Below are 19,777 nucleotides of genomic sequence, written 5' to 3'. Positions count from 1 at the left end.
TCAAAATTGTCCAAAACTCAAGTTTTTAATACTTCACACTAAATACAGGACACAATCCTATTTCATTCAAAATGGTTTTCTTCTTCTTTTATAAACCTGTAATGATGTTTTTCTTGAAGTTTCACGTGAAAATTTCTTTTCAAAAATGGAAAACTAAGAAACTGAAAAACCGTACCAAACACAAACTAACAAAAAGGACCTTGTCACGCTCCAAATCCGAGAGCATGACCGGCCGTGTACCATGAAGCAATCATGGGACACGAAGCCTAATTAAAAATATTTTTAGCAACTTTAAGCAAATAAAGAGAAACTGGATATTTTATTACAAAAAAAAAATGTGCGACACAAAACCAATATTTTTCTTAAACAAACGACACAACCTCTCATATTTTTCAATCTCCAAATTCCACAATGAACTACCAATAAATAAAAGTGCGGAAGCTAATAAATAAAAGTGCGGAAGCCTTTTTGACAATAGAAAAGAAATAAAAATGCAGACATCCTAGAGGTCCAAATGAAAGGTCCCGACAATGCCACAGAGTCCACTATAACGCTCCATGAACTAACTTGAAAAAAAATGAGGAATAAATCCGTCAGCTGACGGGCGGCTCAGTGAGTAGTTAAGCATGCTAAAGGTAAAGAGTACAACGTGGCATACGTATAGACAAATGATAACCGAAAGGTCCAAGAAATGGTTCTCAATAGTGAAGATCGATGGGTCAACGAATATCAATAACTAACTAAATAAGAAAGGACAAGGTGAACGGCCAACAAGTAGTACCAATGGCCTCAACAATTGATTAACTAATACCAGGATCAATAATCGAATCGCACTAATGGGCATTTACATCAAACAGTTTGCCAAATGATATTCAGAATGACCAACAACAATAATATGGAAATCCAAATCAAAATGGGAACCATAATCACCAATTGCCAAGTATCAATTACCAAATACCAAATATTTTCTCAGGGCTTCGCCCGTTGGATCCAACACCGTACTTAGAGTCACCACAGGATGGCGCCTGGGACCTTTTCCCTAAGCCGATCCGGAATAGGGTCACAAGGTATTTCACAAGTCTTTTCCCTATCCGTTGAGCACTAGAGTCACAGGGTATTTCACAAGTCTTTTCTCTAGCGGCCAAAGTCACCACGATATCTCACGGGTCTTTTCCGTGGACTTTAATAAATATCAACACAGTCTATGGTCCCAAACACAAATACAACAACGGCGAGCCGGAGGCACCTGCACCAGGATTATTCCCCGTGCCATTGCAGAGTCACAATAATATGAAGAAGTCAACGAATTGGCAACAATAAAAGTAAGGGCAATCAGTCAATCACAAATATTATCAATTAACCTTGTATGCCAAAGTGTACGTCAATTGTCAATAATTATGAGAGCAAAGAACAAGATTAATATTTATCGGATTACAACAAATACCGAATTGTCAAGAATAGATAGACTCAAGAGGATTCTAAAGGAAGGGATCACATTCTTAACCACTCACCTTAAGTTGAAATACGATCGCCAAATGCAACGGATGATAAGACCTCCTAATCTGAATCGCAATGGAAGTAAATGAATAACTATAAGTATTTACATTAATGACCGCCAACGTGCTACTATACTATTAAATTACAATGGCAACAACAATTATATATTCATAACTCTACCCACCATCACCCACGCACACCAACAGCCAACACGCACCACACACATCCTCTCTCTGAAGTACCAAACAAAAACCCAACCAAAATGGTTCCCAGATGCTATAAAGACAAACGGAAAAAGGGGATTAATGAAATAGTAAAATACCACTCCAGGAATACTAGAAGAGTTGTAAAACCACCGTGATTGTCTCTGACTGCCGCAGCGCTCTCTCGTTATCTCAGTGCTGAGAATAAAGAACCCTAGTTTTGTAATAAAAGGCGCTCTCTCTCCAGCTAATTAAATACTCTACTAACCGGCCCGACTCAAGTACTAAAAGCTAAGTCCGACCCAAATAAAATTAAGCAGCCCAATGATATATTATACACATCCAAATCCGCCCAATATTACATATAAAAATAAAATATAAGTTACTCGAGTTTAGATGAATTTTCAAAATAAGTGTAGTAAATGACAACCAACAAATTTTTTTTATTAGGACGAAGTTTGAAAAAGAAAAATGAAAGATTTAATAATTTGGGTCAAAAATATATATTTTTTATTATGAAAAAGTGGGATGTCACAGACCTCAAACAATTAAATAAAACCCATGATTCTCAATTTTCAATGTCTAAAAGAGAAAAAAAAGATTACTAACAAATCACAACACTCGGGTGAGATAGCAAAAGTCAAAATTGTCCAAAAATTTCTAATACTTCACATTAAATATATGACACAATCCTATTTCGCTCGAAATGATTTTCTTCTTCTTTTGTGAACCGGTAATGATGTTTTCCTTGTTCGAACATATGGTATAATTGTGCCCAACACGCTTGCACAATGTACAAGTCTTTGTTTTGTTTTCATCCTTCTCTTCCACCTTTCATTAGAGTTTTTTGTCTAACTAACATTGAGTATTTTGATGGTTCTCGTCTTGATGGTTCTTCTCTTGACAATTGTGTCGACCTTGGGAGTAGCATTCCTAGAGATAGATCATCCCTTGATGCTATTTACAAATTGGAAAGGAGATTGAGAAGGTTCAAGAGGAAGATTAAAAAGAAGAAACTTTTTGCAGAGCTTAGGGTTAAGACTAACAATTTGAATCTTAGAAATAAAAAGTCCCTGCTTCTTCTTTATCTTTCGATGATATTCAGAACAGGAATTCCTCTCTTTTCAAGGAAGCTCGTAAAGCGATGGATATTGGTGTCAGGTTGGCGATCAATTTAGGGGAGAGGTGGGGACATTATATTAAAGAATATTTTTGAAATGTAGGAGGCTGATTTAGCAAAAAAAGATAAATGCTCTTGATGAATTAGAGGAAGATGTTGACTCGGAAGAAGATGATCATTTTGAGGAAGGTGTTTCTATTTCTATGAATTTTTAAATTCAAGGCTTGGCATCTTTAGTTCGAATCTCTTGGTTATCCGTTTGTTTCTCTTGAGGTTCGGCTTATTTTTTTCGGATTTAGGTTTTTTTGGGTGTAGGTTGTTTGTGTAAGGTTTTTTTGTCTGTGGTGTTTTGGTAGGCTTCTTGCCTTTCTCTGAGTTTGGTCCTCAACTGATGTAGTAATGTCGGTGTGCCCGTGGTCCGTTGAATCTCTATAATCTCTTTCAAAGATTTATAAAATCTTTCTTTGTTGATCAATTTTTTTCTCTCTCAGATTTTCTTCGTAATATTGTATATCACATAGATGGAAAATGATTTTCACTCTCTATTTTTTTGATTAGTACATTTCACTTCTTGTCTTTTAGTAGAACAATTACACATAAAGTTTAACTAAGGACAAAAAAATAAAGTACATTTATAAAAAAAAAAGAGTGTAAAAATCAATGTCCAAAAAAAAATTAACTAGAAATAAGGAACTAGGAAAGATAACGATTTTAACAATCCCCTTTTATACATTAGCATTTTTTTTCTTGCCTTTATTCACGGGAAAGTATCAAAATTGCCCTTCATATGAAAAAAAGTGACTCAATAACTAAAGGTAATTTAATAATTTTACATAAATAGTGAAGTAAAAGACAAAAAAAAAAAAAGTACAAATGAATAATAAGGGGTGTAAAAATCATTTTTCAACAAAAATCCACGCGAAAATAGAATTTTGAAATTCAAAAAGCAAAATCGTACTGTCCCAGCGAATCAGCCTTCCATTCTACTCCTGTGAGTAGTATATATATATATATAACGCTTACGAAATTAACGTCCCCCGTGCCTTTCCATACCCATGATCCACTACTACTGTTCATTTCCCTCTCTAAAACCACTTCAAAAGCAAACCGTTACACCCTTTTAGGGCTTTGATGATCACTCACGTCATTCATAATTGAATTCTCCCAACAATCACAGAACAGATTCCACCGTCTGCTCGGCACAACAACGTCATTTTTCTGGTGATCACTCCACTAATCTCTATAAACTGAATCGAGTTTGTTTTCTTCCTGTTACGTTCACTACTATTTCATATCGTGGCAATCGATATGAATATGCTGAAATTTGATGTTTCATGGCAAATTAGAGTTGCTTTCCGTAGGACCTAGGTTTATGCTGATGATTAGATGAGGAAGTGAACAATGTCATGGTGTGTGTGTGTGTGTGTGTGTATGATAATAATGTGAGACAATGTCATCAAAAGGTTATGTACTACTGTGCCCTATTAGCTTACTTCTTGACTTGTTTTGTTTCCGTTTCCGGTTACGGCGTTCGTCGATTTGCTGGTTATGTTTTTTTTTTTTTTTTTTGTTAATCAGAAATACCATGAATACAAGGAACACAAGGATGTGAATTTTACTTAGTTTACCTCCTGCATTGTAATACAAGTATACCTGAGATGTCGTCAACACGTTCCATTTACACATGCACATTGTGATTAGCTGGTCATGGGATTGCACAATCGCCTAGTATTAGGGTGTACACACTCAGTTTTCCCATATGCACACAGACATAACCAACCCTACCCTATTAATGCTCCTCCAAACACTTTCCGCGATGGTCAAGCAGGGTCAGGTTTCTTGGCCATGCGTTTTTATTAGACTCGTGAGGTTTCGATGGGGAATGGGGTGGTTGGCTAAAAATTTTTGTTCATTGGCAAATTATCTATCGAGACCTCTAAAAGATGTCCAAATTTGGGCCCACACTATTCTGAACTCATCAGGGGAGAACATCCTTCATAATTTGTTTTCCTATTCTACTACAATGGGCTAGATTAATTACTTTGTTTGCTCAAGGTGCTAAGCAAAGTAGGGAAGATAAACTAAGCGGTAAGAGCTGATATGGTTGGAGTGACTTTGGCTTCATAGATGAATGTAAAAACACCCTGAGTAGGCTGTCTAATACAGGCTGCACTAAAACGGACAGGCAATGATTTTGGGCACTCACCATACAGACTTATAGGTAGAGCAGGTCGTCCGAATATCAGCAAAGGACATGTTCAGAGCTAAGATGGGAGGTGGACAGATTTATAAATAAGTCCTAGAAAAGAAGATTCACGGAGTGGTCTTTCAGAAAATAAACTCGAAGAATGCCAACTGCTGTGATTTGTCCACACACGAAGAGTCATCGGACATCATAAATCAATGAGGAAGCTTTTTTTACCCGTAAAGACTGATTAGAGATATGAAGAAGCCAAACGGACGCGGAGACCAGGTTGGAGTGATGTAAAGGCTTTGAGAGGAGTTAAATGGACTAATAGGATCGTTGGTAATGATTGTAAATATTTTGACCCCTCAATGTTAAAAAAGATGAGTCTCTAATCGACATAGAGTGTCATTGGTGGAATGTCGGAACCCATTCGATGTGGCCCACAATGTCAACAAAAGTGATAATTGTAAGCATATCATTGTTGATGAGGCAGCTGAAATGTTTTGATTAATAGTTGCATTTTTTGTTTTTGTTTCTTATTGTGAGAATGTGACATAGTTGTTTTCCATCCGCCAATGTAAGGGCTCTTTGGTGATTTACATCATGAGTTGGTTGATTGTGAGATATAATTTCCGTTAACTTATTTCTCTCCTTTTTTTTTTCCAGTGAGAACATCGAATCGATACTTGTATACCTACCACAAAAATCAGCTTTTGCAAATGGAAAAAACATGTGGATCTCTTCTATCTGAGCTACAGGTGTTTTCAATTTCTGAATGATTAATTGTTTTTCTATAATCAAATACCTCTTCTACTAATTTTTCTTTTGTTTGGGAGACTTTTTGTCCTTTTAAAACCTTCTCTCCAATTTGATTGTAACTAGAAAATATGGGATGAAGTTGGAGAGCCAGAGTGTGAGAAGGACAAAATGCTTCTTGAACTTGAACGAGAGTGTTTGGAGGCATATAGAAGAAAAGTGGATCAGGCAAACGAGTGTAGAGCACGGCTGCAAAAGGTTGTTGCTGATTCTGAAGCAGAAGTTGCATACATCTGTTCTGCAATGGGTGAGCGACCGTTACATATGAGGCAGGTTAGGATGGACAAGATTACTCATTTTTTTGAATTTCTTTATTTAACTTTTGAACACTTTTCTAAATTTGTTTTATGTTTTGAACAGAATGCTGGAAGCTTGAAAGAAGAGCTTGAAGCCATCGTGCCCCTACTAGAGGACATGCGGAAGAGAAAAGTTGAGAGGAGGAATCAGTTTGTTGAAGTTACAGATCAAATAAAGAACATCTCAAAGGAGATTTGTGTGTCCATGGAAGATAGTTTGTGCATGGTGGTTCTTAATGAGAGTGATCTGTCTTTGAAAAGACTAGAGGAATTACACACTCATTTGCTTGCTCTCCAAAAGGAAAAGGTCCTATATGCAATTTATACTTATGCATTTATGTGGTTGATCTTGTTGAGGTACAAATTTAATACCTGAAATGAGAACATCTGATAATCAAGTGGTAGTGGTAGGCTTGAGGAAGTAACACATCTAGTGGTTGTTAGAAGTACGAAGATGTCCATGACCATGAATGGAAATGAGGTTTAAGTTCCTATGCAATATGCAAAGACAAGAAATTCTACAATTACTTGGCAACTGTCTGCAGTTTCCATTTGTAGACTTCACTGGTTAAATTACAGTAAGATCTTCTTTGACTGGGTATTGTCTCACAACAAGAAGGAAGAAATTTACAGTTATGTCAGACCGGCTGCAGTTTCCATTTGTAGACTTCGCTAGGTGAGCTAGAGTAAGATCATCTTTGACTGGGTATTGTTGATTTCACCTGCAGAGTGACCGTCTGAAGCAGGTGCTGGATCATCTGAATAGTTTGAATTCACTATGCGTGGTGCTTGGTATGGATTTTGAAGAAACAATTAAAGAGATTCATCCCTCTCTGGATGACTCCAAAGGCACAAAAAATTTAAGTATGAAAACAATGGAAAAATTTTCCACTGGAATTCAAAGGTTGCGAGAGGTCAAGATACAGAGATTGCGAGAGGTTGGTGCTGGTTGAAAGTTTGTGCCTCATTCAATTATGCTGACTCAATTTTCTGCCCGTTTTACTCACCCTTGGAGCTGCTTCAGCTTCAAGATCTTGCAACTACTATGGTGGAGCTTTGGAGCCTAATGGATACCCCAGTTGAGGAGCAACTTGTGTTTCAGAATGTTACAAAGAACATAGCTGTTCCAGCAGATGAAATCACAGAACCCAACGCTCTCACTTTGGATTTCATCAACTATGTATGTCTTCATTTTGACACTTTGGTTACAAATTATCTATAGTGGGTGTTGCATATTTAGATAATGTTTCTCGACAGGCTGAGTCAGAAGTCTCAAGGCTGCAACAATTGAAATCAAGCAAAATAAAGGAGGTTATTTTGAGAAAGATGTTGGATCTAGAGGAGTTGTGCCGGAAGGCACACATGGTTGCGGAAGCTCAAGGTGCAGTGGATTATTCAGCTGAAGCTATAGAATCTGGTAACTGTCTAACCCCTGTTATTCACCTAGAAGACTAGTGCTAACCAAATTTGTATTGATTTCTTGAGGGGATTGTTTCACCTACTGAGAGTCGCTTTGTAAATTTCCATGAGACCAATATCAGGCATATGCTAGTGATGAGAGAACAGTGTAACCTCAAATCTGTTTCTATGTAGCAGAAAACAGCTCTTGTTAGACATATTATGTACAAAATTTTAGGATCCCTTTTGACTTTACCTCTGGCCATTAAAAAATATGAAATCATACTTCATCGGGGTTTTTTTCCCAACAACAAGAGGTTATCTCATTACTGTCCTGTTAGTATAGAAATTTTGACTTCTTGTAGGAATTGTGGACCCCTTGTATGTGCTGGAGCATATTGAGCTGCAGATTGCAAACGTTAAAGAGGAAGCCTTTGGTAGGAAAGACATACTTGACAAGGTTGAGATGTGGTTGGCTGCATGTGAAGAAGAGTGCTGGCTAGAGGAGTACAACAGGGTTTGATATGATCTTTTTTCGCATCCGCAAACCTGCTTCCATTTCAAAATTTTCCCGTTCCCTACATTATTCTAAAATATGTTATCCTTTCATAGGATGATAACCGTTATAATGCTGGAAGAGGTACTCACATTGTTTTGAAGCGTGCTGAGAAAGCTCGTGCTGTGGTTAACAAAATTTCTGGTACACGTCCGTCCTTTGTTAGCACTTCGAGTGTCCATATATTGCTAAAGAACCTATGAGGGACCTTTTCTTTCATAACCACTTTCAGTTTAATTTTATCTCAATCCAAACTTTGAACTCCCTGCTTTAAACCTCATGTTGTGGGTTTCCACGCATGAGAAAAAAGGTTCAAACTGCAATTCCTATATTCTGGACTCATGGAAACTTGTGATGGGATCCTTCTATTGATTTTCTCTCGAGTAATGCCAAAATCAACCAGATTACTGTGGCCGCATCAGCTCGTTACTCTTATAATAATCCATATCAAATCATATGCATTTAGGATTTAAAAAATTGTACGACGGTCTTGGTTACGAAAACGCTACTTTAAGTTAAGGCTTTGTTTTGACTTTTCTCAATGACCATTTTCATGATTTCATGTTTTGACTGGTTTTGGAGCAGCTATGGTGGAAGCGATGACTTCAAAAGCAACAGAATGGGAAAAAGAACAAGGAGTAGAATTCTCATACGATGGTGTAAGAACTTCAAGTTTTTCATCTCATGGAGTAGATAAGTTGGTTCAAGTCCACAATTTGTTTCGAACAAACTTTTTAAGTCCTCTTGGTTTGTCTTAAGTTGTTTTTATGTTATCTAATGTTTCCCCCCTTACTATCCGCTCAAGTTGTTGTGATTTATCTATGATCTTTGCTCTTCCAGGTTAGTCTTCTTTCTATGCTTGAGAAGTACACAATCTTAAAACAAGAGAAGGAGCTTGAACGTCAAAGGCAAAGAGTATGGACTATGGACCCTGTTGTTTTAATCAGTTAGTTGGTACGTATAAATTCCTGTTGTGCAATTTCCAATGATTTATGACCTTAGTAGGAACTATTCCTATTTTAGGACCAGAAGAGGCTCCAGGGGCAGTTGCTTGCAGAACAGGAAGTCCTTTTTGGGTCAAAACCAAGTCCAACAAAGAGTGGAAAGAAGGTTTCTAGAATCTCAACTGGAAACACAAGCAGCAGAAGACTGTCGCTCGGAGGGGTAATGCTTCAAACCTCAATTGCTGAGAAAACTGCTCCTCCTGCTCCTAGTATGCTCAAGAAGAGTGACTCTGTGAAGCATCATTCCACCCAAAACCACCAAAAAAGTGGTAGCTCTGCAGACCCGTCTTCTGGTAATTGTTCTGAAATTCTTATAGTGCAAAACCAAAGTATTAGTATCGGTTACTGTACTTTCGAAAAAAATTGGTGGTTGTTTTAGCTAATGATTGCTTCCTATATGGAAAACTAGGAGAGAGGAAAAGAAAGGATAATGATATCTCTCATTCACGTTTGAATAGTTTATGCAAAAAAAACAAATGAAGGGAAAATAGTGAAGTATCATCTCTCCTTGGTTGGAAAGAACAAGAGATTAGTAGAAAGATGAAGGTTTATAGTGTCAGTTGGGAAGGGCGAAAGAAGAAAACCAAGATTTGCAGTAAGGACTAAGCTTGTAACTACTCCCTCTAATCTCCTGCATCCCCAAATCTCTCTGATTTTTTAAGAGAAACAAAAAGTGATTTTTTGGAGAACTCTTTTTTTCTCATTTTCACTCTTATTAAGATATCCAAACAGGTGATTCCAGAGGAGAGAGCCCCTTTTCTTTTCTTCCTCAGAATCACCCAATCCGAACGAAGTATGGGCAAAGACCACCGATGATCCATTAATAAACACTGTACTTACTTACAGTTAACTGTATCTACGCATATATGATGCTTATATGGTCAGAAATAAACAGTATACATGCTTTATTCATGGTTGAATGATGCCTATTTTCGTTCTAACTTTCTGGTTCAAATCCTTGTCGCAGGTAAGAAAACCCAAGAGATTTGTGGTATTCAATCCAAGAAACGTACTTACAACGCATCAAAGGCGCACGATACAGTCCGGAAGCCTCTCTCACCGGTGAACTCCTCATTTATTTCTAAATCTAACGCTTCAAACATTCAAGATCCAAACACACCACAAAATGAAGCATCCCAGAAAACACTCCCCACCTACAAAACACCGGTGGCAAGTCCCGCCAAGGTTATTGCTTCCATTGAGGAAGACGAGGTCAAGACCCCAAGGACAATGCCGATCCCACCACCCACGACTCCTCCAACAACAGTGTCAGTTGCCATGCATACAGTCACCACTCCGGCCACACCTTTTGTTCCGTGCTATGGTGAAGAAGTTGAGTACTCTTTTGAGGAGAGACGGGCCGGCTTCATACTTCCCAAATCGTATTTGAGGTCATTTTTGCAATTTCACTCAGAAGCATAAGAACAACTAGCTCTTTCAGAACAAATTTCTTGTTCTGATTCTAATAATGTGTAGTGGTTTAGTGTTCGAACTTTGGATCCATTCTGAACATGAATGGGACCTTGGGATATTATGACTTTTATGTGCAAAGTTTGGGCCAAACAAACATGCCGAGAAATTCACGAGTCAAATCCATTAAGGGACCTTGGAATCTGTGTGTGTGTGTGTGTGTGTGTGTGTGTGTGGTATGGCGCAGTAGAAGGTATTCACTTTCAGCTGACTTTTGTGAGTTTGAGGAAATGGGAGAGCAGTATACTTCAGATTGGATTGTGGTGCTTTGATTTCATATTGTTTTTTTTTTTCCGTTTATGGTTTCCTTTTTTCTTTTAATCATTTTAGTCTTTTTTATATTCAGAAACATAAGTAGTCCTCAAGAAATTTACCCAACAAGCAGTTTTTAGATAGGTCCAATCAAATTTTGGGTTTGAACTTAATTCAACTATCCAGACATTAGGCGGTTTTGAACCTTTCCCACCCCATTCCCCCCAGAAGATTTAAATTTATTAGATGTAATAAGGAATAAACTGAACCAAATTAGTAGTGTTTATTTCCCACCTTCTTCTTTTTCTTTTTTTTTATCTACCATTTGAATACAGATCTATTTTATGTCACGATAAATTAAGTTGATGATCATAAATACCCGATATTCTTCTGGACTAATAAGCTTCCAATTCCCTATATTCAGTATAAGATCGAAAACCCCCCTAAAAATTAGTACAACAATTCAGGACCCGTCAGTAACATATCACGTACTGGTTCTATCCAACAAAAAGCCCAACTCCAATCTCCGGGAGTTGGAAGCCAAGAAATACCTGGTAAAAGCACAACACTAATCAGGCTTGTCAACTTTAGAAGGTGATACTACTAGTTTTCCTCAATATACCAGAGAACAAAAGTGGGAGCAATGTACAAACGCTAAAACCATCTTTCCTGTCATTTCGTTCCTGTGCTGGACTTAAAAATTAGATGCTAGCAAGTGAGACGACAAGATTGTTGCTATCATAGTCTACCATTCAATAAAACCATAGCTGTTTGGCGTCGTAGAATGACCAAAACTAGATTAACCCCAACCCTTATGGCAGAATGTAGCCATCAAATTGAACAAATTAGATCTAAGAAACAATTTATGGACAGCATCGTTGTGGTAAAGATCGTAATGCTAGAGGGATCATGACCACAGGGCATGGAGGGGGAGGACTACGACCCTAAGTCCCTAATCAAAATGCATCCATTTGTTTCAAAGGGACTCAAATTGGAAATACCATTGTTTCTTTTATGGCGACAAAGACTTTTAACCCATTCCTTAATCTAGGGGACACTATTCCACTTTGTTTTGATGAACAGAAAAATGGTAAGCTATAGAAACTAATTTCTACCATCCCATAGAAATTGCCCTCATCGCTACTCTCCTACTATAAGAAAGAGAGATGGCTGTCTGCTAGTATCTGTATCTTATTAGCTAGCTACACCAACTAATCTCGAGATTCTAAACAAGGAGAGTTGGTAATCAATTGATTTGCTAGACAAAGATTGGCTGATCGACTACACCAAGGTGAATGATTAGCTTACCTAACCTACCTCACATGTTTCAAACTCACGACTCCGAGGATCCCACCAAAAGGATTACTTAAAAATACTTCAACAGTAAACACACACAAAAATACTCCACTATTCATCCGCTATATTACCTTTTTATGGATAAGATGAGTAAGACCGGTAAGTACCCATCCATGGGTCCCTACCAGGAGAGACAAATTCAAGACAAACTAACCTTTGACAATAAACGCTCAAAGTAGCAAGTGCTAAAATTCGAACCCACAAGCTAGAGGTTAGTAGGCTGAGTTTTGACCACTCAACCAGTGGTCCCGGTCTATGCCAAGGCATGGCAAGCAGATTGCTTGTTAGCGGGCAAGGCAGGGCATGACACGACTCTACTCTATGGAGCAAAAACTAGATTTCCTTGGCCGTTTGCCTTTAATTGCCAGTGCTTTCACGTCCTGTGAGTAATGCTCAAAAGAAGACCGGAAAATGGCATGCTATTTTAACTGGCCTTGCTATGTGTGAATGTTGACCATAAAATCCCAAACCATCTCAAACACTCTAGTAATAGACCAAATGCTATTTTATCTTCTGCACAAACACTGTTTTAAAAAGCCCGAGGCGCATCGAAGTGCCAAGGGCCCTTGGAGCCTAAGCGACGAAATGCGAAGCAAAGCGCACACCTCAATGAAGTGAAGCACACATTGATTAAAAAAAAGAAGAGAGAGAGAGAGTAGAATAGATGCCATTCAAATGACCATCTATGAAATGGTAACAAAAGAACATACTATAAATATCAAAAACTAACCTTTGAATGTTTAGCTTTAGAAATTAGAAACGTGATGGAGTAACAGTAGGCTATTTGCGGTCTAATATGGATAGTCTTAGTCTGTAGAAGCAGTGACGATGAAAAACGTATTAGGATTTAGGGCATTTTATAAGATCTGTGATCTGGTGCTTTGATCTTATTAAAAGCTCTAATTTGGTGCGTCAGATATTCAGCGTTAGATTGACTTCAAAAAATGGGTGGCTGTGATTAAATACAAAGATTTCTTAGAGTTGATGGTTAAGCGCGCGCTTCATGCGCCTTGGGCTTATCCCAAGGGGCGTGCTTTTTGTGCCTCACTCGCACTATGCCACCCGCTCCTCGCTTCGAAGCACGCTTAAGCACACGCCTAAGCGCACTTTTTAAATCACTGTTCACTGATGAAAAGAAAATGGTATCATTGCTCCTGAAGAAACATTCAATGAGCCCCATACAAAGCAATTCATGGACAAGAACCCATCTCAGATTTTCAAACACTAGAACACAAGTTCTTTCTATGTTTCCCCTCACCGTACTGAAACAATAAAACCAGAAAACTTGCAGTTCCTACTAATTGATAATTTAATTTGACCAGTTTGCTAAGAGCTTGCCGCACGGGAGCTTCGTGCACTGAGAACGCCCATACTAAAAGCTTCTCCCTTAGTTTGCAGACATTACACGGGAAAATTGTTTGTCCTTGTACGAAGGTCCAATCCTGGTCAAACCAGGAGAGGTACAGGGGTTGATCCACTATCAATTACCTTGTTTCATAGCCATCTAACCCAACAAGTAGAATTTAAATAGTATCCCATTTACATTATTCCACCAACATTTGCGGCCGTGGCAGCACAACCATTACGTGGAAAACCATTGTTCGGTTTTCATCGTAGTGACCGTAATATGAGATCGGAAATTTGTAATTCAACACTAACAAAAAAAAATAGACAAAAAAATCTAAGTATCTAACACTCACAGCAAAACAGTGTAAAAGAGCACTGACCCCTTATAATCGTGCTACTCCACGATACTCCAAATCATCCTAAATGAAAACACAAAGTAGTACGTTAATTTCGCCAAAATAGAGATTCATAAGACAAATAGAAGCATATGTCTCAGTTACATACCAGAAAATGGACAGGAAAAGGAGGAAAGCAAGATATACAAGCTTATAAATTCGGAGTTGCTTCTCCCAAGGCAGTTGGTTGAAGATCTCAGTTACATCTACTAGATGTTGTTTCCTAGTGTACCTGATAAAGGAATTAGCATGACTGACCTGCTCAAATTTACAGAGTGCAAATTCAAGAATACAGAGCCGTATTAGATATCTGGGGTTAGCATGAGGGGCCCTCAGATGTACATTTTAGATGGGTAGATTTAAATATGGTAGAGCAACATAAACAAAAGGACATCACTGTACCACCCTTTAAAATGCCAAACTAATGAACAATGCACATACCATAAAGTTTTAGTTTCATCAGCTGTTTAGCACATGATTTATTCTACGGCATATGATAATGAAATAGACTCGTAAACCTAGAGGTACCAAAACGAACCAGTTCGACTGGTGTCTGCATATTCTTGTACATGTACAGATATAGAAAGGCTGGTGTCGCCGCTTGTAAGCCACCAAAGCATGCACGTTGGAACATCGGTGGAGTCACGGAGAAAACATGATGGTAAATGTTTTATTGGACTAAAAGTGGGTTCACAGATGATGATTTTGGGCCTGAAAATATGGTGGGATGGTGCACTAGTAATGGATTGGAGCTGAAAAAGAAGAAAAGTGGATAATGAGTTTGGTAGTTAACTCGGTATGGAACTAAGAAGTATGTGGCAAAACAATGAACTCGATTTGAATTGTAATCTATGTAGCTTCAAAAGTGACATACAGGTATCGGACACCGACATTCTCCGGGCACATGTCCCGCTCTTAAATCCGAAGTGACATTTTTTCTCAACGTTTCCCGTTCGGACACTCCGGAGACACTCTAAAAAATGCTCCAGATACTCACGGAACGCTCGCAAAACAAGTCAGTGGTGCTAAATGAAATAGTACTCTAATTAAAACTAAGGAAAGTCTTACTTTTTGTGTCTATTGATTACAAAGACACCTAAGTGATGACATTTTTTTTTGTTTAAATACTTTTTAGATGATTTAATGATAAATATGGTTTTAAGGTATACATGGTGTTACATATTCACAATAATAGCTTTATATTTGTACTTTTTAAATTCATATAATGGCATAAAAACATATTTTTTTAAATGTATCCCCCATGGTGTCGTGTCCTCAAATTTTTTTTTATAATTTACATGTCAGGTGCTACATAGATTGATATGTTGAAATCTTGTTTTGTTGTGTGACTTTAAAAGGGTAAAAAGAAACTCTCTTTCTTTCTCTCTCTTTTTCTGGGTGTGTTTGGTAGCAGACATTATAAGTCTGACAAGAGAGATCACTGTAATTTCTGAAAAGTGCAACAAGTTTTTGCCAGTTTCAAACCATATGAGCAATAAGTGTAATATAACCATTTTTATCGACGAAAGTCAATATTGTTATAATAGTTAGATTAGCACTTTGGAGGCGGAGTTGAACTCCGGGCCTCCTTTCTGCTAACACCTAATTGCACTCCTCATGCCGTTGGGTCAAAGACCTCTTGGCAGCTAGTGTATTTTAACCACATCTAATATAATCTTTATTTCCTTAAACTCAAGGCGCCTAACATGCTTCTCAAGAATGAAAACTCTAAATCGTTTGGCTTTTCTCTTCAGTGATACCAGATATTAAAAGTGACACCAAAAAAAATTCACGAGTAATCCCCTATCCATGTCATTGAGCCAATATATCAAGGTTTGAGTTCACCATATGTATTCCATCAATCAACTACATATGAAGGAGGGAGGGACAAAAAAATTATTTCCAACCTTAATCATGTGATGGAATAGCAACACTCCTACGGATTCCCAAAAGAAAGGGACTATTCAATTCAAGATTATCAAGTCCCTGTTGGCAGTAGCCAGGTCATGCCAAAGGAGATGCAGGAACCCTGACTTTAATAGGCACAGCTTCGTCTTTAGGAATGCGAATTACTAAAAGTTCTGGCACAAACGCAATAAATACATAATAATAACTGTAAAGAAAGAGAAAGCAAGGAAAAGTGAAGAAATAACTTAATCTTTCAACCTCAGTTTTAATTCTTTAGTATTAACTGAAATATCCCAGTTTAAGGTATGTTCATGAACAAATATTTGTAGAGTCAAAAAATGTGAGAAAGAAGCTCAGTTTTCAAAAAAGAGGTGAGAAAAAAAAACTTACAATCGAAAGTTGTAGTATGAGTGTGGGAGACAGATCAAAAACATTAACCAATGCCCTGTTAAAAGATGTAACAAGCACAGGGATCCTTGAGTAACAAACTCTGGAAAGACAGCCTTGTTTATCTGAGATGCTGAATCATATGGGTTGATATAATCTAACTCAAGGTCAGATAAGCACATGACCTGCAACAAGAAATTCAATTCTATTGCGGAAAGAAAGTGGAAAAGTGAAAGAAAGAACTTAGTACGCCGTATGAGCTTGTAAACTAAAACCTTGTTAAAATTGACATAGTTTCCTAAATTATCTATCTCCACGTCATTCAGGTTACCCATCCTTTAGATAACCAAAAGAATTCAATACTGTCAAATATTCAAGTAACTACAAACTTACTTGAGTTAAATATTTTAACTTTAAATGACACGCGATCATGGAAAATAAAAGAAAAGAGAGAACACACTTGGCTCAGACTTCCTCCAGCACCACCTTTTATGTTCTACTCTAAGAACCAGGCATATTCCGATTAAGAAGCCGAACGGACATGCTTCAATAGGGAAGTCCACATAGCTCATCTAGACAGAATGGATCTTTTAGTAAATTACCCTAACCAATCTAAAAATTCCTCCTACGCTATGGGTTCCATAATCCATCAAAAATGCACTTTTTCAAATAGGTACCTGAGGATAACTTCCATTTCCCAGAAGAGCTTGTTCGTTTTAGATAAAGAAAAGAGTCAACAGCCTAAGAGCGACCAGGGCTGGCCCAAGGTATTTGGGTGCCCAAGGTCTGTTCTAAGAATGATGCTCTAAACGCTTGGCAATTTTTTTGAAAAAAAAAATAAACAGTCAGAGAAAGCTAAAACTATAGTATAAAATCCCCTAGACTAACACACACGCGCGCGCGCGCGCACACACACATATATATATTTCAAATTTTGAAATTTCTCTTCAAAACAATTTTAATTTTAATTCCGATACTTGTTGCCCACGTGTTGTTTTCACGTGCAACCACTCTGCAAGCAAGTGGAACAAGTGGAGTAAACAGCTTTATAGGTGAGCACTTTGCCAATTGAGCCTTTGCTCTGTCGATGTGGGACAAACAAGTTGCAAAACAAAGCCTCCCACCTATAGTTCCACATCGCTAGTTGAAGGAAACAATGAAGGCAAAAAATCTTTTATAAGTAGAAAGTCCTACTGCCTCAATACTAATGCTCAGGAGATTGGGCCTTGCTTGTGAAACTTGGACTAGGCCTTGCTTCTGAAACTTGGATTGGGCCTTTCCTAAAAAGAGTCCTACCCAACCCAAATACTAAAAAAAATTGGGGTGCCCCAAAAATTGGGCATCTTGGGGATGCCCAAGGCCCAGGCCTTGTGGGCCTTGTGCATGGGCCGGCTCTGAGAGCGACCAGCCCTTGTTGAGTCTGCTATAGAGTCTGATAATGCTGTCAACCACACCATGAGTCTTGAAGCTAATTACATTTGTATGTGTCAAACCCGAGCTACGTATTGTAGTCATATGGGCAACTCCGGTGTATTTTGTGATTCTCCTCTGTGATAGAGAAACAAAAGCAACGACTATGACTGTAGCTTAATGGTGAACTACATAAATTATGTGGTCTGGTGCGAGTATGGATTTGGTTATATGATGCTATACAAACTAACAAGTGACCAATACTTTTTTACTCACTCAGGTGTCATGTATAATCAGGGGCAGCCAGGATTCAAATGCGGGGGTGGCACCGTAATATTCATACAAGTATGTAAATCGCATGCTTGTTAGTTCAATTTTTATGTCAATACACACTCCCTATAATTTGTAAAGAAATATGCAATAAAAAAACAAACTTGTGGGAAAAGAATTAATGTCCAAACGTGTTACGTTCCTCTCCAATTAGTGAAAAAAAGACAAACTATGTGGGAATTTATGCAAAGAGAAACATGCACTAAATATACTAAACTTGTGGAGGGGAAATTTGATGTCCAAATGTGTTAAATTCCCTCTTCAATTAGTGGGGGGAAAATTACAAAACTATGAGGGAATTTATGTAAAAACTTCAAATATGAGAGAGAGAAATTATAAAACTATGAGGGGATTTATGTAAAAACTACAAATATGAGAGAGAGAGAGAGAGAGAGAGAGAGAGAGAGAGAGAGAGAGAGAGAGAGAGAACTGAGAGGGTTGAAAAGAGGAAAAAGAGTTTAAATGGGGACACCGAGTTTCGAACCCAAGTGCAACAACACCCAAAGGCATATGACTGAACCACTATGCCAAAGTGAAACATTGAGTACATTCTATGTGCTTTAATATTTAACCCTTTCTCAGTAATTTTTTTTTTTTTTTGTGGGTATTTTTGGTATGGGGGGTGGCACGTGCCACCTCCCCCCACATGCTAGCTCTACTCCTGTGTATAATAACACTTCGAAACTTGAAATGGGGCCTACTTTAATGTAATGATAAGGCCAATTCATTCTTTTCAGTTTTCTTGTTTCCTAGATCATGTTTTAGAATTGTGCAAATTTCTGAACTCAACATATAGAGCACCAAATTGTACATGGAACACAATAGGAGGAAGGCAGTCCTCACCAATATAACACGTAAAACTGCCGCAGGTTAAGATAAACTCCAGTCACTCAGTAGTAGATAAATAAACACAACCAATTTCCTAAAAGCCTAATTCTTTAAGGATCTTTATGGGGTGGGGTATACTCGAAAGTGTATGTTAAGGGGACTGAAACGTTTCAAGTTCCCTCGCATGTGTAAACCCAGTGTGAGAAACCCAATTGTCAGGGAAAGAATTAGCCCAAAAACAAGACACACACAAAAACTGCAATAACACGGAAATTGCAAACTACCAATTGCAGTACACACAAAGCACATATAATATAATATAAGCAAGTTCCGATATCAGTAGTGTAATACTACTAAAACAGCAAGTAGAGAGAGTAGTATGCAAGTATGTGAGTGTATAAGTGATACTCCATATGGATATGGTTAAAAGGAGGACTGACTGACTTTATTACCTGGTAAAGAACAATAGCCAGAGTAGCGACAAGAAGGAAGAAGGACAGGAGCCATGCGAATAGATCAGCCATGGCCCTAAATCTAATCCCCTTCTTCTTCTTCTGACTTCTCTCTCCCGAGTTCGTTGATAGGCTTTATATCTGAACTGGGGATTTCAACTACTCACTCTGAGTGTCAAAGAGACCAAACTCGATGTAAGCACGGTCGTGCTGGTTCAGGTCTATGTTTGGTCTCTAAACAGGCATTTTTGCTTCTCTTTCTTTTTCTTTTATCTCGGTGAAATTTCACTAACCACCTCCCCTGAGATATCTGACAAATGCAAAGATTTCCCCTACGGTTTCTGAAATCCCAGTAATTTCCCTTTCTTTTTCTAACAATATCAAGACTCCCCCTCATGCTACTAGATTATTATATGACACACGTACCAATGACGCATCGTTTGCCAATTCAAATCAAGGATATGAATCTCATACCGTACCGGCCCGGAACGTGTCCAAATTCAGTACCATACACCTCTAATATTGTACCGCCTCAAATATCGGTCTGTACCGGTGAGTACTAGA

At 38.0% G+C, this 19,777-nt stretch overlaps 2 protein-coding genes across 4 annotated transcripts; one reads left to right on the top strand and one right to left on the bottom strand.

The window, feature by feature from the left end:
* The first annotated feature begins 5,628 nt into the window (after positions 1-5,628).
* LOC131330322 (65-kDa microtubule-associated protein 3-like) lies at positions 5,629-10,779 on the top strand. The gene is made up of 12 exons (XM_058363868.1): positions 5,629-5,766; positions 5,891-6,097; positions 6,185-6,427; positions 6,849-7,058; positions 7,145-7,300; positions 7,378-7,537; positions 7,884-8,035; positions 8,131-8,218; positions 8,660-8,733; positions 8,915-8,989; positions 9,098-9,371; positions 10,046-10,779. Exons 1-12 carry the CDS (start codon positions 5,728-5,730, stop codon positions 10,498-10,500), a joined length of 2,133 nt encoding a protein of 710 aa, XP_058219851.1. The 5' UTR covers positions 5,629-5,727; the 3' UTR covers positions 10,501-10,779.
* A 361-nt stretch (positions 10,780-11,140) lies between these two features.
* On the bottom strand, positions 11,141-19,452 carry LOC131330328 (protein cornichon homolog 4-like). Of its 3 annotated transcripts, XM_058363882.1 has the most exons (5): positions 19,214-19,450; positions 16,197-16,378; positions 14,008-14,130; positions 13,857-13,922; positions 11,141-11,351 (listed from the first exon to the last, which is right to left on the bottom strand). In XM_058363882.1, exons 1-4 carry the CDS (start codon positions 19,283-19,285, stop codon positions 13,898-13,900), a joined length of 402 nt encoding a protein of 133 aa, XP_058219865.1. In that variant the 5' UTR covers positions 19,286-19,450; the 3' UTR covers positions 11,141-11,351; positions 13,857-13,897. The 3 variants fall into 3 exon arrangements, with proteins under 3 accessions (XP_058219865.1, XP_058219861.1, XP_058219872.1); XM_058363878.1 differs by lacking the exon at positions 11,141-11,351 and having other exon boundaries at positions 13,674-13,922; positions 19,214-19,452; XM_058363889.1 differs by lacking the exons at positions 11,141-11,351; positions 13,857-13,922; positions 14,008-14,130 and adding an exon at positions 14,176-14,650 and having other exon boundaries at positions 19,214-19,401.
* Between the last annotated feature and the right edge of the window lie 325 nt (positions 19,453-19,777).

This window comes from Rhododendron vialii, chromosome 1a (genome assembly GCF_030253575.1).
Source record: "Rhododendron vialii isolate Sample 1 chromosome 1a, ASM3025357v1".
Classification (NCBI taxonomy): domain Eukaryota; kingdom Viridiplantae; phylum Streptophyta; class Magnoliopsida; order Ericales; family Ericaceae; genus Rhododendron; species Rhododendron vialii.
This window is presented reverse-complemented; position numbering and strand designations above follow the sequence as displayed.

Bases quoted from the DNA above. Each gene is read 5' to 3' on its own strand.
- LOC131330322 (XM_058363868.1), top strand. From the start codon at position 5,728: ATGGAAAAAACATGTGGATCTCTTCTATCTGAGCTACAG. The intron at 7,301-7,377 runs GTATGTCTTCAT...GTTTCTCGACAG, and splicing joins CTTTGGATTTCATCAACTAT to GCTGAGTCAGAAGTCTCAAG. The intron at 8,990-9,097 runs GTATGGACTATG...TTCCTATTTTAG, and splicing joins TTGAACGTCAAAGGCAAAGA to GACCAGAAGAGGCTCCAGGG.
- LOC131330328 (XM_058363878.1), bottom strand. From the start codon at position 19,285: ATGGCTGATCTATTCGCATGGCTCCTGTCCTTCTTCCTTCTTGTCGCT. The intron at 14,131-16,196 runs GTAAGTTTTTTT...TTCCTTTATCAG, and splicing joins TCATACTACAACTTTCGATT to GTACACTAGGAAACAACATC. The intron at 13,923-14,007 runs GTATGTAACTGA...GTTTTCATTTAG, and splicing joins CTTTTCCTGTCCATTTTCTG to GATGATTTGGAGTATCGTGG.